Consider the following 13,851-nt stretch of genomic DNA (forward strand, 5'->3'; position numbering starts at 1 on the left):
CATATTTCTTAATGCTATCACATGTGCAAAAATGATGATGAATATGTATTTATTTTCAACCAAGAAATAAATTAATTTGCAAAATGACTCAATCACCATTGTGTGGTATCTTTAACACTTCATTGACCAATCTTAGATCACACATGCTGACATGCACACCCAATGTGTGCAAAACAAAATCTTAACCTCTAAACTTTCTAGTATTTTTGGCAAAGGTACCTGAATACTGATTGCAAAATCTTGAATCTAGAAAATGGTTTCCCACTTAATGAAATTAAAAAACCATGAGGTGGAAACATGTGCAACAACAAGACTCACAGCAATCTGATGGTAAAAGCTAAGGGCTCATCAACATCGAGATTGCATCAATCCCTACTTGGATGCTCAAAGTTTTTGTATCTACAAAACCTGAGCCAAAATCTTTAGAGGGAGAATCCTTAGGGATACAAAGAACCTTTAACTGAATCAGTTTGCAGCTACGTTGTCTAACTGCATGCTTCCACACCAGGACTAGGCACTAACTACTGAAGGAATCTCTAGAGTTTTTTGAATCTGCTACTGGAGTTAGATATCTACATCTGAGACCTCCTGACTCCCATCATTATTACTGTCTCGACCCGAGAGCAAAGATTGTGAGCTCTTGAGCAAAATGCAGCAGATAATTCTAGTGCCTCGCTTATTGCTCCTCCAATATTGCTCCAGAGTGATTGAACCCGCAAGATATTTGAATAGCCTTCATGTTCTTCGACTTAACTTGTGTAGGCTCCAAAAAATCATTCTCGTTGCCAAGTCCCTGCAAAACACCACCATCCATCAATACAATTCAGGAGGTTCAAAATCAGTCTGCTCCCTTCCTACTCTCCACTCATGCTGGGCATAGAGTCAACTAACAAGATTTGCGGTCCAGAAATTGGCCGATAAAATTCCATCTGCATTCTTTAGGTATTTACCTCATGGACTTCGTCTACTTTCATAGTCTGAACTGCACATTTTCGTACAATCATAATAGGTATAAAACTACTTCAGTACAAGTGTAGAAAGTTATAAGCATTAGATAGTACGCTCCGCAAGGTATTAGAGTCTGACCAATTGTCCACCAGACGAAAGACCATCTACTCCATGTGTGCCTTGCGAGCCTCCCCAACCCCAGGCGAATACATCTCCATCAACTGTCACAGATACGACGACATATCATGTGCCTACCTGCGCTAGAAGCAGTTCGATTTGCAAGACATGAATATCATAGCAATTAAAGCACAACAGCCTAGTACCACGAAGGGATTCAGGAAGTACCTGTGAGAGCCATCGTATGTTTCCATCCACATTGAACCTACACAATCATCGAGGGAAAGCAAGGTGCGTCAATATCAACATACTGATCGGTTGTTAGAACAGAAGAACATTGTGCATTTGTTAGATACACGTCTGAATATAATAGCTTACCTGTGTCACTCTCAGTGATTCCAAGGCACCCTCCACAAGCATAGGCAACGAAGTTGCATTTTGATGCTTGTACCTGTTGAACATTGCAACCATTCGCAACAGAAATTTCTCAATTATGCATATAAAGTAAGCCATGATAGATCGTTGCATAAGCTCCGACTAATGTCACTCGACCTACGGAATAGACCCATCACTAGAAACAAATAGATTTTCATGTTATGCAACTATGAGAATTGTGTAGGACAGCTGCAATAGAAATTCTTTCATCCAACACCAAGGCCTTCTATCCTTAAAAAAATCATTATTAAATCAATTGCTATCTACATTAAGCACATAATGCTTTCGTAGGCGTAGTAGCTTGAGTAATTCAATTTATTAACGTGGACATTGACAATGAACCCCTGATTTCAACAAAAACTATTGTCTGAAGAATGAAGAGAAATGGCTAACCCAAAACCAAGACAACCATACTCGTTGGAACCCCACATGTACAGCTGACCGTTTCCTGTGACAATGGATACATAGACATGTAAGAATCGAAATCCAAATTTGGTTCATTTGTTATGCATTTGTCGAGATTATGAAAACTCAGAATTCTAAGATGTTTCCTTCCGACAAGTTACGTCCTGAATCGGCGGCGTAACGCAGAGGATAATTCCAACATACGTTTACACCAATAGAATTCTTTCTAGAAGTCAAGGTTCAATACATGCGAGAGGTTAAGCAAGACTGATAGTACCAAATTGATTCAGAATTCTATATTACGTTTAGCATCCAGATGGTCACTAAATAGATAGAAAAAGGCACGAGGAAGAAATTACACACGAGAGATTGCACCAGTGTGATAGCCTCCACAAGCTATCTCCTCCACTGGGGGAATGACCGGTACTCGCTTCGGCTCAGAAATGTCTCTATCACCACCTAAACCCTGCAAACTCCACCGTTAAAAAATATATAAAAAAAAAAAAAAAAAAAAGAAAAGAGAAACATCCTTCAAATGAATACCAAGAATTAATTCACATGAACAATGAAAGGAATCATATAAATCACATTAATAGATGAAAGAAATAGATCAGTCTTACCAGTTGGCATTCTCGACCTTTACCAAACGTGAATAGTGATCCTTGCTCTGTTTCACATCCAATGTTTATCAACAAAATTTGGAGTTTCATTCACCAATTGACACTCAAATCGTGATAAACCAAATTTCTTAGAGCAGATAGACTCTGCTACCTAAACCTAATCACATGAGTCAAGATTTTGAAGTAAAACATGTCTAATTGCAGATATTATTTAGACGATTGAATCTTGGTGCAAATCTACATAGCATAGGCAGAGAGAGAGGTCCCAAACCATCCAGGCAGGCAGAGTGAGTCAGTCCAGCTGCAACTTTCGACACCTGACAAAGAACATATCACTAAATTAAGTTTGGAAACTCTGGCCGACAGTAACTACCTTCAATTCCTACTCTCATCGTTTAAGAACTTCCCATAAGACATCTTTAACAAATCAATTTATCTTCGAAATTAGAAGGTTAGCTAAATACTAGCATGAGTAGCAGGACTTGTTTCTCACCTTGACGTCACGAAAGCCCTTCACTAGTCTGGGTGTGTATTCACTGCGAAGAGCAATCCACCGAGTTACATATTACTATCTATTTGAAGTTTGAATAATAGGATCATGAATTGAAAGCCACTGCATTATACAACACTAACACAGTAAACTTGAAACTGAATTAAATGTCATTGATATGGCTAAACTTGGGGGGGAGGACTGAAAAAATGGAAGCGCCTGAGATATCACTGCCCCGTAAGTAACTCTACATCTCTATGCAGACAAAGTCTATGTTGGATAGCAGAATTTTGAACAATAGCCACAAAATTCGTGTTTACGAACGCTGAAACCACATCTCTTACCTGGATTTACGAAATATACTAAACATGGAAGATGATCTATGACCCTCTCCATGTCCAAGGCGTCCATTCAAGCTCGTTCCCCAGCTAAGCACCTCACCCTCCTCTTATATGCAGCAATCCCCAGCAAAGTATTTAAGGTAAAATTCATATCACTATGAGAAGAAGATTGCTATTACTCCCAAACAATAATGCAGCGTAAGACAGTAGAGCAAATTTCACATTTTGCTATCACAACGCGCCAGGGCCTAGGGTTTCGAGTTTATGAAATCAGAAGGCCAAGCCAAGCTGAAAGAATCAATAACGTTTATGCTCTGAGGAGAATGAAGTCATATAGATACCAGAAAACTGTCTCCACGTGCGGTACTAGGCATAGTAGGGGTGAGGATCAAAAACAATTTCCAAAAACTTCAATAGGAAAATAGAAGGATACCAGAAAGGGCAAGCGAGTGCTCAGCGCCAAGAGCTAATGCCTGTATACGAAAATCCTTTAAAGACTCCACCCACTGTGCTGCACACACTTTCCCCTTCCCTCCTGCCATTCCATGCCGTGCTACTCTCTCACAACTGATATGAACACCAGATTCACAAACGAACAGCCAATAAGATGATTTTCAAGAAATATCACATAGGACCATGCGAAATAATTTCTTACGTTTTCCAAGACCGAGCTGCCCTTGTGTGTTTCTACCCCACATGTAGACACGCCCATCCTCTGGCAACAGTTGTTGGAACTTTGATCAGCGAACATTTTATCCCCCAGAAAGCAGCAAGTTCGTAGCATACTGACCAGAGTGACAATCACCATCCATTAATATTAAGCTAATCGTTCTGTAGGGTATATATATATATATATATATACACACATACATATATAATTCCTATGTGTAATACTCAGACCTTTTGATGATTGCAAAAACAAACGACAACAGCAAAGGAAGAACATCAACTCCCAACAAGTTGATGCATGAGTAGAACTATCAAGCTTCCAAGTGGTAGAGGAGTGAGGACCAGAAATAGCAGCGGAATGGAAGTCCCCAGCTGCAATGTGCGTAAATTTGGCTTCATCTGGTAAACCCTCGACTTCCAAAAATTCCTATAGTGTAAGAGGAGGAATACTTAGTCCTGGCTCAGTTGAATATTCAAAACTACGGCATAGGTCATGTACTCTGTTGCAATATGTAAAGCAGTGAAGTTGATTAGACATGCAAGGATTGATACGCACCATAGAGTGACCAGTTGACAAAGGCAAGCCCAATTGACCCCAATCGTTCAGTCCTGACGCGTAGACACGACCTTCCTCTGTTGCAAATCCGGTGGATCCACCTCATTAGTTAAAATGCTCGATTCGAACCCAATCCCAATTGTTTGAGCAAGCCCATGAATTTACACTGGCTCTTTTACTACATCAATGAATACTTTTACGCTTAGATATCGAATCTCTAAACAAGATGCACATAATTTCTCAAGCATTCGCTCTGAGCATATTGTCACCGTAAATTTGACTCCTTCAATTCAAGTACTACTCATGAATCTTTCCTTCAACGAGATTGGAAACATCATACTGAGAGCACTAGGCACATTCTTCTTATAACAGATACCCATCACGAACCTAACATGCAAATTGGATGGTATGCCTACTAATACAAGGAAGAATTGGGGTTTTCGGAAACAACGGAAGGCAAAAAAGACAAACCCGTAAGAACAAGCGTATGCGCACCGCCACAAGCCAAAGCAATAGGCTGCAAATGTTGCATACTCTTGCAGACAGTGGGTTCCCAGAATGATTCACCCGAAGCCTGACCCAGGCGCCCATAGTCTCCATTCCCCCACAACGCCACCCATCTATGCTTGTCTCCAATTCCCGACATCCTCCTTTCCTGAGATCCCCATTGCTGCCTCGCAGTCGCGACAAGACCACCTCGAAGGGGCCTCACCGCATGACGCAACAACATCTCCCAATTTTCTCTACACGACGATCTCCCAACTCATGCTTCAGATCCTACTCATTCAATCCACTTGTTTTCAAAATTCAGCCATACCCACATGCCCCCTAGTCATCATTGCAACCTACGTCACCAACACAGAATTTCACTGACCTGACGAAGAATCTGGTCCCCAAAATCCACTGGGGAGTTTGGCAGGAAAAGCAGAATTCTCAAAGCATCTGGTAGTGATCAGCCCAAAAAAAACGAATGATACCTTCAAATTTGTCAAGTGAGCTAATTTTCACTTCACTTGACAAGCACCTGTCGAATTGGCCTTCCTTCCTCGCAGTTTTCATCCGAAAGAGTGACGTGGTCACTGTTTCGGATGAAGCATAAGCTGGATCACACTTGTACCACTCCACTGATTCCACCTCACTATTAGGTTTGTGGTTTGAAGTTGCACATTCGTCAAGACTTCACAACAATGTATCACGAGGTAATTGCACTTCAGATGGCTGCCTGTGCTGTCAGATTCAAAAGCTTTTTGAGCTACTTTGTAGAATTTTTGTCAGCATCAAAGCGAGGAGGTTTATGAGGTCTAGGGAATTGAGAGCACGGATCTCTGGCAAAGGCAGGCACCATTGACGTTTTCGAAAGAGAAGGCAGGGATTCCAGTTGGAAGAGTAGGTTTTGAGAGCGAAGGAGTACAGCCATCACTAGCCTGCGCTCAATGCTGCAATTCGGAATAATCGTGTGCTCCACGCAACAGGGAGATGCTTGAGTTTGGGCTTCATATTGGAAGCAGATAGACTATAGTGGGAGTGCCCTCAGCCGTCAAGTGTGGTGGCATGGGGGCAGCTGACTCCAAGCTCCCCACGCAGGTATAGTCCCTACGATCAAGTGTTCCTTGTTTAGCCTCTTCAGGTTTGAAACCCAATTCTCCTACTATTAGGGTTTTGGGTCAGGACTTGCGTTTGTCTGTGTATTGCAAGTATAGCTGCTCCGGGAATTTCCAAATATCCTGGGATTTGAGCTGTTGTTTTTGGAATTTGATGCGGTATTATCGTCGACGTTGATCGATGGGGGTTGAGCCACCGAGATCGTATTCTGGGTTGACGAAAACTCACTGAACGCTCTAAATTGGACAGCCATTGATGGCTTGCATCTGGTGGATATAGGGTGTGGTGGATTCAATAGAGACAATCAAAGGTGGACGAAGTGCGGAGGGATTGGATCCTTGTATAGAGAGGCTTCAAAACCTAAGTGTTGTAAGTACCTCTCGACCTTACTAAACCTCTTGGCTCCGATTTGAGAAGTTGAATTTTTATTTGCAGCCTAGACTGCATTCTCGATATTGACAAAGATTGGTCATTGGCCCGAACTTACATCTAATTAAAATAATCGACGTTGTTTACAGCGTGCATGAAAGATGCGCAGTTTTCTCTTTTTACGCTGCGTTAAAAAGGCCCAACACAAGAACATCTTTAATGTGTCGCTGTAAACACTCTGTAAGCAACGTAGATTCGGCTACTTAAACTTGTCATTCTGCAAGAAGCTCATGGGAATGTCCTTTATGTCCTTTACTTGGTGGGCAGGCAGAGCCTTTGTTGAAATCGCCGGTGGGGGAGAGCAGTTTGACGGACGTCTTACTGGAGCGGAACTTTCCTCAATCTCGATCTGTTGATTATGGTCGGTTACCTGCTAACATAACCAATCATATGGCGGACTAGAGCATTGTATTTTTTTCGTTACTGTGTATGATCTAGAAATTGTGAATCTACTTATTTGAGCATATTCGAAATGGTGCTTACTGAGTAGAATGGGGTTGTGCTGACTTTTCCTGAAGCCTTCGAGTTTCATGCTCACTTTGACTTCGTAGTGATTTAAAAAAATTCCCAAGTTCAAGGTATTGCCCTAATCATGTCACAGGTCGAGGCAAAAAGTACTGAAAAAACTTCTGATGTGCTGGTTGTTGTGTGAATAGGATCATTAGATGCAACTACTACTGCACAATTGCTATCTTTGTACCAGGAGTGGCAACGCCTCACTGCTGACCAGGTCAGCAAGAAACAGGTATTCTTATTCCTGCAAACATCTCCTTGACAAGGTTAATCGATGCTCTGTCTTTTTACAACTTTTTTTTTGTTGGAATAAATGCTATGGTAATCGAATTTTCGATATACTAAAAACGGTACTGAAATTGTAAAATCACTTTAGTGGTTTCGAAATTAGCTGTAAACTTAATCAGATTGAATGTATTTTTTCTTTTGGGAATAGGAAGAAATAGGTTTCAAGATAGATGCAGTGGAAGCAGTTGCAATGAAACTGTTGCAACGACTTAATTATTCAGCTTCAGTCATGAAAACTAGTGCTGCAAGCCTTCAAGATGGTACGTTTATATTCTTATTCCCCGGTTTCACATGAAATCTTATTCCGTTTCTCTTTCTTAAGGTGTCAATTACAGCAAGTCTGTTGAAGATTAATAAGTGTAAAGACTGCTGAGTAAATGATTCGTGTCTTCTTTGTGTATCTTCAGTGCAGTACTTGAAAGTTGAGGTACTGGAGATGAAGAAGGCACTTAACATCGTTCTTGAAAAGTATGAAGCTCTTTGCAAGCGGGTTGAACAGCAAGGTCCTGACTTTCTTTCTGGCCCAACTCGAGCACCTGCATTCACCGCCCTTGGCACAGAAATTTCGTTAAGTGAAGCCTTACAACAGATTTTTAGAACTGGTTCCAGTATGGTTGATTCTAAACCTCCTTAACAAATATTCATTCACAGTAACCATAGTATGAATAAACGACTCTCTTACAGTCAAAATGCATTGAAGTGTGTTCGAGGTGTGCAAGCGTATCATAGAAATTCCAGTTTGGATAAATTCGCGAGAAGTTTATGTTGCAAGTGGAAATGCAAGACAAGGCAGCTTATGCATGAATTTCTGAGATGTATAATCAGATACGAGCTTATCATTGCGAGCCATGAAGGGCTCCCAAGGCATCCGTTTCAGTGTAAGAACATACTCTATCCAATAGATCATAAGATCATTCTGCATTGTTTACTATCTGGGTGCTGTCGTTCAATCCTAGAATTTTCTACCTGCGACAGAGAGTGCGTCAACATGTTTAATTCTAAACAAATGAAGGGGATTTTGTGCATCGTCACTCTGTTGAAAACAGCGAAAGTCTGAGCTGTCTCGTTCATTTTCTGCGGAGTAATGGCTTGCTTCTAATCTTTCCGAAAGAAACACTCAAGCCCTTAAATGATGGAATAAACAGTGTAGGTCAAGTGCCTTAGTCACCAGGTGAAATGGGTTACTTTGAAGAGTAGAAGCATAAAGTCAGGTTGTCAAGGAAGTACCGCAAATTGAAGAGGCATTTAACTTATTCGACTTAAAGTCAAACGAAGAGTTTTCTATCTAAAACCTGGAAGGAGAGAAGGATTGAACACGTTGTTGTGCTATTTCATGCACCAAGCGTAGCCTTAGCGGATGGGTAGGAAGAATTTTCAAATTTGGATGAATTTGTGAATTGATTGTTTTGATTAATTTACTCAATTAAATCTGGATAGCCATTCAAAAATGATCTTTGATCAGGTTCAAAGATTTAATACATGTATCACAACAGAGGCATTATAGTAGGGAATAGAGCAAATATTTTCTCTAATGTCTTTATTTTCAATTTTTGGGGAAACCAAAAATAATTTGTTCAAATGTTTTTCAAGCTAGAATTAGATTTATAACATAGAATAGATTGTTAAGTTATTGTTAGGTATAAAAGGTACTAAGTAAGAGGTACAAGGTAATAAATAAGAAGTGTGTTGGGGATGAAGGGATGTTGGAATAGAAAATTGTGAAATAGAGATATTAGATAATGGCTACAAGGTCACAAAGTAACTTGAATGGTGTAAAATTGCAACCATGAAAAATTGGGTTATAAGCTATGGTAATATAAGTGAAAAGTAAAAAGTTACAAATTTAGACATCAAAATTAGAGGATGTAAGTTGAAGTATAAAATATTATTTTATACAAAAAAATAAAATTAATTTCATCTAAATCTAATTTATACTTTATTTATTTAAAAATATTTATATATTAATTTGTACTAAAATTATATTAATTTTTAGTTAGATATTTTAGTATAAGGTAAAAAAATCAAAAAATATAAATAGTCAAATATATATATATATATATATATATATATATATAAGTTAAAATGATCCATCCATTTGTCACTGACACAGAATACAGACTTGATATCTACCAAGAAGTTCAAGGAGAACTGGCAAGAACTAGATTAATCAGATGAATACAAGAACAACACCAAAGAGGTGAGCTAGAGCTCCAAGAGATGTGTTGTCGAGACTGAAGAACTCTTCAGCCTCGATCCCAATATATACTCCTATTTAGGAAGCTTCTCAAGCAACTTCTACCAACTAGGAAGCTTCTAGAAGGTTCCAGAGACTTGCTTCTAGAAGGTTCTAGAAGCTTGTCTCTAGAAGGTTCTAGAAACTTGTCTCTAGAAGGTTCTAAGGTCTATGTCCCTCACATCACCCCCTCCTTTAGCTTCAAGGTCTCTAAGAAGCAATGTTGTTGTCAATCAGTACCAACGAAAGAAAATGAAGATCTATCGCATAACGTCTGCTATGAACTCCAATTGTTGTTCATGAGGCAAGTGGTTCATCGGCCCTTGAAGCCAACGGTAGTGGCCCACGCCTTCGACTTCTGACCAAGCATGAACTTCCATATCCTCATTGTGAAATTGTCCTACAAACACACCTTCTGGCTGACCATCGTAAGCAGGCTCGGACACAAATACAATCACCAGTGATCGGTTACTTGGTATCCTCCGTCGTCGTCATGGTATAGGTGGTTCTTCATCTCGGGGTCGCCTTCATGAGCTAGTCGGTTGAGATAATGTGAGTGGCAAAGTATCTATCTCTTGGCTATCCATATCAGAAGACCAAACTATGGCTACTGAAAAAATTCTATTTTATCTTGGAGAAAATAACTACATCAACTACGAATTTTGGTGAAGCTCTCCTCCTTTCTTATATTCTTGGGTGACCAAGCTTCAGAAGGAAGCTATCTTCGAACCGGCTTAGGTTTATGAAGATGTTGTTGATGAAACTCTTGTACCTTTTGGGGCGCATTGGCAAGATTTTCAGCTGGCTCCCATGTTTGCTCATTAATGTCGTAGCCGCACCAATGAACACGATACTCCAACTTGCCCCACCTTCGTTGTGAATCCAGCACCTTTTCAACCTCATATTCCTCATGGTTCTTGATCTCAATACTAGGTGGTCGACATTACACTCTTCCAAGAAAAGACGACTCTCGATGAGGCTCCAACAGAGAAATATGAAAGACAGGATGTACCTTCATAGAAGCCTGTAATTCTAGATGGAATACCACTGAATTGATTTGCTTCTGGATGATAAACGGTTTTAATCTTCGATAGTCCAACTTATCACATAGTCCCTTGGTCTTGATATTCTATCGAAGAAGCCATGCTTTATCTCCAATTTTGAAAGTAGGTGCTTGATTTCGAAATCTATCTGTAGATGCTTTGTAGGATTCTTGAGCAGATTGTAATTGAAGCTTCAACGTATTTTGAAGCTCTGATAGTTGTTTCGAAAATCCTTCAGCTGTTGGATTGTTATTTGTTGACGGACTCAATAAATCAAGCTTCGGATGATACCCTTAGTTAGAAAACAATACTGTGTATTGAGTCGACGCATGGAGGGTGTTGTTATATGCAAACTCAGCTAGCGACAGATATGTGGTCCAATTGTCTTACTGATAGTTGATGCTACATCATAAGAATTGTTCCAGGACTTAGTTCATCCGTTTTGTTTGGCCGTCAGTTTGAGGATGAAAAGTCGAAGAAAGCTTCATATCCACCTTCAGTATGTCAAAGAGAGATCTCCAAAACTTTGATACGAAGTGGGTTCCTCGATCTGATACGATATCATCTGGTAGTCCATGATATCGATACACATTATCGAGAAAGAGCCTTGCTGTGACTTCATTGGACGATGTCTTCTTGCAAGGGACAAAGTGCGCCATCTTTGTAAGCCAATCTATCATGACAAAGATGCTATCAAATGAGTTCAATGATGGCAGGTCCATGATGAAGTCCATGGAAATTAAAGACCATGGTCGACGTGGAATCGGCAATGGTTGTAGGAGTCCATAAGGGCGATGCCGAGGATTCTTGGATCTTAAACAGATGTCGCAAGAGAGGACAAAATCTTTTACATCCTTCCACATTTGGGGCCACCAAAAATCTCGAGAAATAAGCTCCAAGGTCTTGTTAAATCCAAAATGTCTCGCAGTTGGAAAATCGTGGCGAGATTGAAGAACTCGGAGTCGTGCTTGTTCTTTTAGGATATATAATCGCTCCTCAAAGTATAAAAGATCTCCCTCCACCTTGAACTTGTCCTCATTGGCATGCTGCTTAATATCAATGGCTACTGAATCTTCAATGGTCATAGCACGTACCTGATTCAGGAAGTCAGCATCAATTGGCACAATAGTAGCGCAAAGCTGAAATTACTCTAGCTTCGACAATGTCGTACATTGTTGATCAAACGCTGCTTCTCCAGCCTTTGGTACAAGACAGGATCTCTTTGATAAGGCATCAGATAGTCCTTGCTGCTTTCCAGGTCGATAAGTGATAATAAAATCGAACCTAGATAGCAACATACTCCACCGAGCTTGACGTCGATTTAGAACTCGAGCTGACATGAAATACTCAAAATTCTTGTGACCTGTGTATACGGACACTGAGTGTGTAGCTCTTTCAAGAAAGTGATGCCATTCTTGGAAAGAATCCACTATAGCAAGAAGTTCCTTATCGTGGAGGTCATAATTGATTTCAGCAGCAGAGAACTTTCGAGAATAAAATGCAACTGGATGGAGCTTCTTGTCTTCTCCCATTTATAAAAGTACAGCTCCCAAAGCAAAATCCGAAGCATCAGTTTCTAGATAAAAGGACTTTGTAAAGTCTAGATGTTCCAAGATTGGAGCCGTAGTAAATGCCGTCTTCAGGTCTTGAAATGCCCTCTCTGCTAGATGTTCCCACTCCAGCTTATCCTTGCATGTCAACCGAGTGAAAGGAGTAGCAACTTGAGAGTAATTCTTGATGAAGATTCGATAGAAGTTGGCAAAACCAAGAAAGCATTGTACGTCTCTAACCGTCTTCGGAACCTCCCAGGACACGATTGCTTCCACCTTCTTGGGGTCCATCTTCAAGCCTTCAGTAGTCGCAACGAATCCCAAAAACTCCATCTCTATTTAGTGAAATAAATACTTCTCCAAGTTGGCATATAGTCCTCACTTGCATAATTTCTCCAAGACCAAACGAACGTGCTTTTCATACTCTTCCTTGTTTTTGGAGAATATCAAAATATCATCCAAGTAGATGACAACAAAATCGTCAAGGTGCTTCCAAAAAATGTCATTCATCATATGTTGGATGACTGCTGGAGCATTGGTAAGACCAAAGGGTATGACATTATACTCAAAATGGCCATACCTTGTACGGAACGCTGTCTTCCACTCATCTCTTTTGATTTGTACGAGGTTGTAAGCTCCCCTTAGATCAATTTTTGTAAAGATCCTTGCACGTCCAAGTTCTTCTAAGAGACCAAAAATCAAGGGTAACGGGTAACGATTCTTCTTTGTTACCTTGTTGAGGCCTCGATAGTCCACGCACATCCGCAACAAGCCATCTTTCTTCTTCATAAATAAGATGGGTGCTCCAGCTGACGATTCTGAATGACGGATGAAGTTCTTGGCTAGATTCTTGTCGATGTACTTCCGCAACTCCACCAACTCCATCTGCGATAGATTGTAGATTGGGCCAAAAGGCGGTTGTGTTCCTTCCTGTAAGCCTATGGCGCAATCATATGGTCGGTGTTTCGATAGCATGTTGGCATTTTTCTTTTGAAACACGTCTTTAAAATCCATATATTGCTCAAGTATTCTTGTTGTCGAGATCTTCTCCCCGGTAGTTGGAGCTGCATAAATGACAAACGGTGTGCCTTCCTTAGTCGATCTTATTAATGCTCTTGCTCCAATAAATAAGGATTTCTCTATTCGAGATTTTCTACTAGGCTTGCTCTTGGGTGGTTTTGTGGGAAAGGTCATCTTCTGCAACTTCCAATCTATGGATGGGTTATGCTTTTCCAACCAGGAAAGACCAAGAATAACAGGATTTGATGGGGTTCTAATAATGTTGAAAATAATATGACTACTATGGCCCTTAAACGTCACTTCTATAGGTTCTGATTCATGGGTGACACTACGAGACAATAAAGGTCGTCCATCTATGACCTCAACGTGAAAAGGTTTGGATTTCTGTATTAAAAGGATCTATGACGCTTTACAAATTCTTCATCTAAGAAATAAGCAGATGCTCCTGAATCTAATAATGCTAAGGTTCTGAGTTTCTGAGGGCCATTAAGCAAAGGGCAAGTTGAGCAGAAAGAAAGGAACCTGGTTGTTGTTATGATATTTCACTGTTCAACTACACGGTTCCTATTGTGGATGGGCATCCTCGTTTTCC

General features: G+C 40.3%; 2 protein-coding genes across 8 annotated transcripts; one reads left to right on the forward strand and one right to left on the reverse strand.

Annotated features, from left to right (window-relative positions):
• Positions 1-240: 240 nt before the first annotated feature.
• LOC112291644 (ultraviolet-B receptor UVR8) lies at positions 241-5,680 on the reverse strand. 6 transcript variants are annotated; one of them, XR_016506457.1, is made up of 16 exons: positions 5,456-5,594; positions 5,053-5,324; positions 4,582-4,658; positions 4,368-4,452; positions 4,012-4,071; positions 3,790-3,891; positions 3,360-3,462; positions 3,019-3,061; positions 2,797-2,842; positions 2,526-2,572; positions 2,265-2,371; positions 1,894-1,948; positions 1,444-1,516; positions 1,294-1,330; positions 1,087-1,169; positions 241-793 (listed from the first exon to the last, which is right to left on the reverse strand). XR_016506457.1 is itself a non-coding variant. In XM_073538672.2 (16 exons), exons 2-16 carry the CDS (start codon positions 5,309-5,311, stop codon positions 677-679), a joined length of 1,290 nt encoding a protein of 429 aa, XP_073394773.1. In that variant the 5' UTR covers positions 5,312-5,358; positions 5,559-5,680; the 3' UTR covers positions 241-676. The 6 variants fall into 6 exon arrangements, 4 of the variants coding, with proteins under 4 accessions (XP_073394773.1, XP_024395135.1, XP_024395133.1 ...); XM_073538672.2 differs by having other exon boundaries at positions 2,269-2,371; positions 5,053-5,358; positions 5,559-5,680; XM_024539367.3 differs by having other exon boundaries at positions 2,269-2,371; positions 5,053-5,358; positions 5,456-5,589.
• Positions 5,681-5,716: 36 nt separating this feature from the next.
• LOC112291645 (uncharacterized) lies at positions 5,717-8,344 on the forward strand. 2 transcript variants are annotated; one of them, XM_024539368.3, is made up of 6 exons: positions 5,717-6,165; positions 6,463-6,552; positions 6,880-6,973; positions 7,269-7,357; positions 7,562-7,673; positions 7,821-8,344. In XM_024539368.3, the coding sequence occupies exons 1-6, from the start codon at positions 6,133-6,135 to the stop codon at positions 8,045-8,047; spliced, it is 645 nt and encodes a 214-aa protein (XP_024395136.1). In that variant the 5' UTR covers positions 5,717-6,132; the 3' UTR covers positions 8,048-8,344. The 2 variants fall into 2 exon arrangements, with proteins under 2 accessions (XP_024395136.1, XP_024395137.1); XM_024539369.3 differs by having other exon boundaries at positions 7,826-8,344.
• The last annotated feature ends 5,507 nt before the right edge of the window (positions 8,345-13,851 follow it).

This window comes from Physcomitrium patens, chromosome 14, assembly GCF_059467195.1.
Source record: "Physcomitrium patens ecotype Gransden chromosome 14, ASM5946719v1, whole genome shotgun sequence".
NCBI classification, from domain to species: domain Eukaryota; kingdom Viridiplantae; phylum Streptophyta; class Bryopsida; order Funariales; family Funariaceae; genus Physcomitrium; species Physcomitrium patens.

Coding starts and splice junctions, on each gene's coding strand:
- LOC112291645 (XM_024539368.3), top strand. CDS start 6,133: ATGGGGGCAGCTGACTCCAAGCTCCCCACGCAG. Junction 6,166..6,462: donor ACTCCAAGCTCCCCACGCAG/GTATAGTCCCTA, acceptor TGGTGGATATAG/GGTGTGGTGGATTCAATAGA. Junction 6,553..6,879: donor GGCTTCAAAACCTAAGTGTT/GTAAGTACCTCT, acceptor CTTGGTGGGCAG/GCAGAGCCTTTGTTGAAATC.
- LOC112291644 (XM_073538672.2), bottom strand. CDS start 5,311: ATGTTGTTGCGTCATGCGGTGAGGCCCCTTCGAGGTGGTCTTGTCGCG. Junction 3,892..4,011: donor GCAGCTCGGTCTTGGAAAAC/GTAAGAAATTAT, acceptor ATGGAATGGCAG/GAGGGAAGGGGAAAGTGTGT. Junction 3,463..3,789: donor GCACTCGCTTGCCCTTTCTG/GTATCCTTCTAT, acceptor GCTGCATATAAG/AGGAGGGTGAGGTGCTTAGC.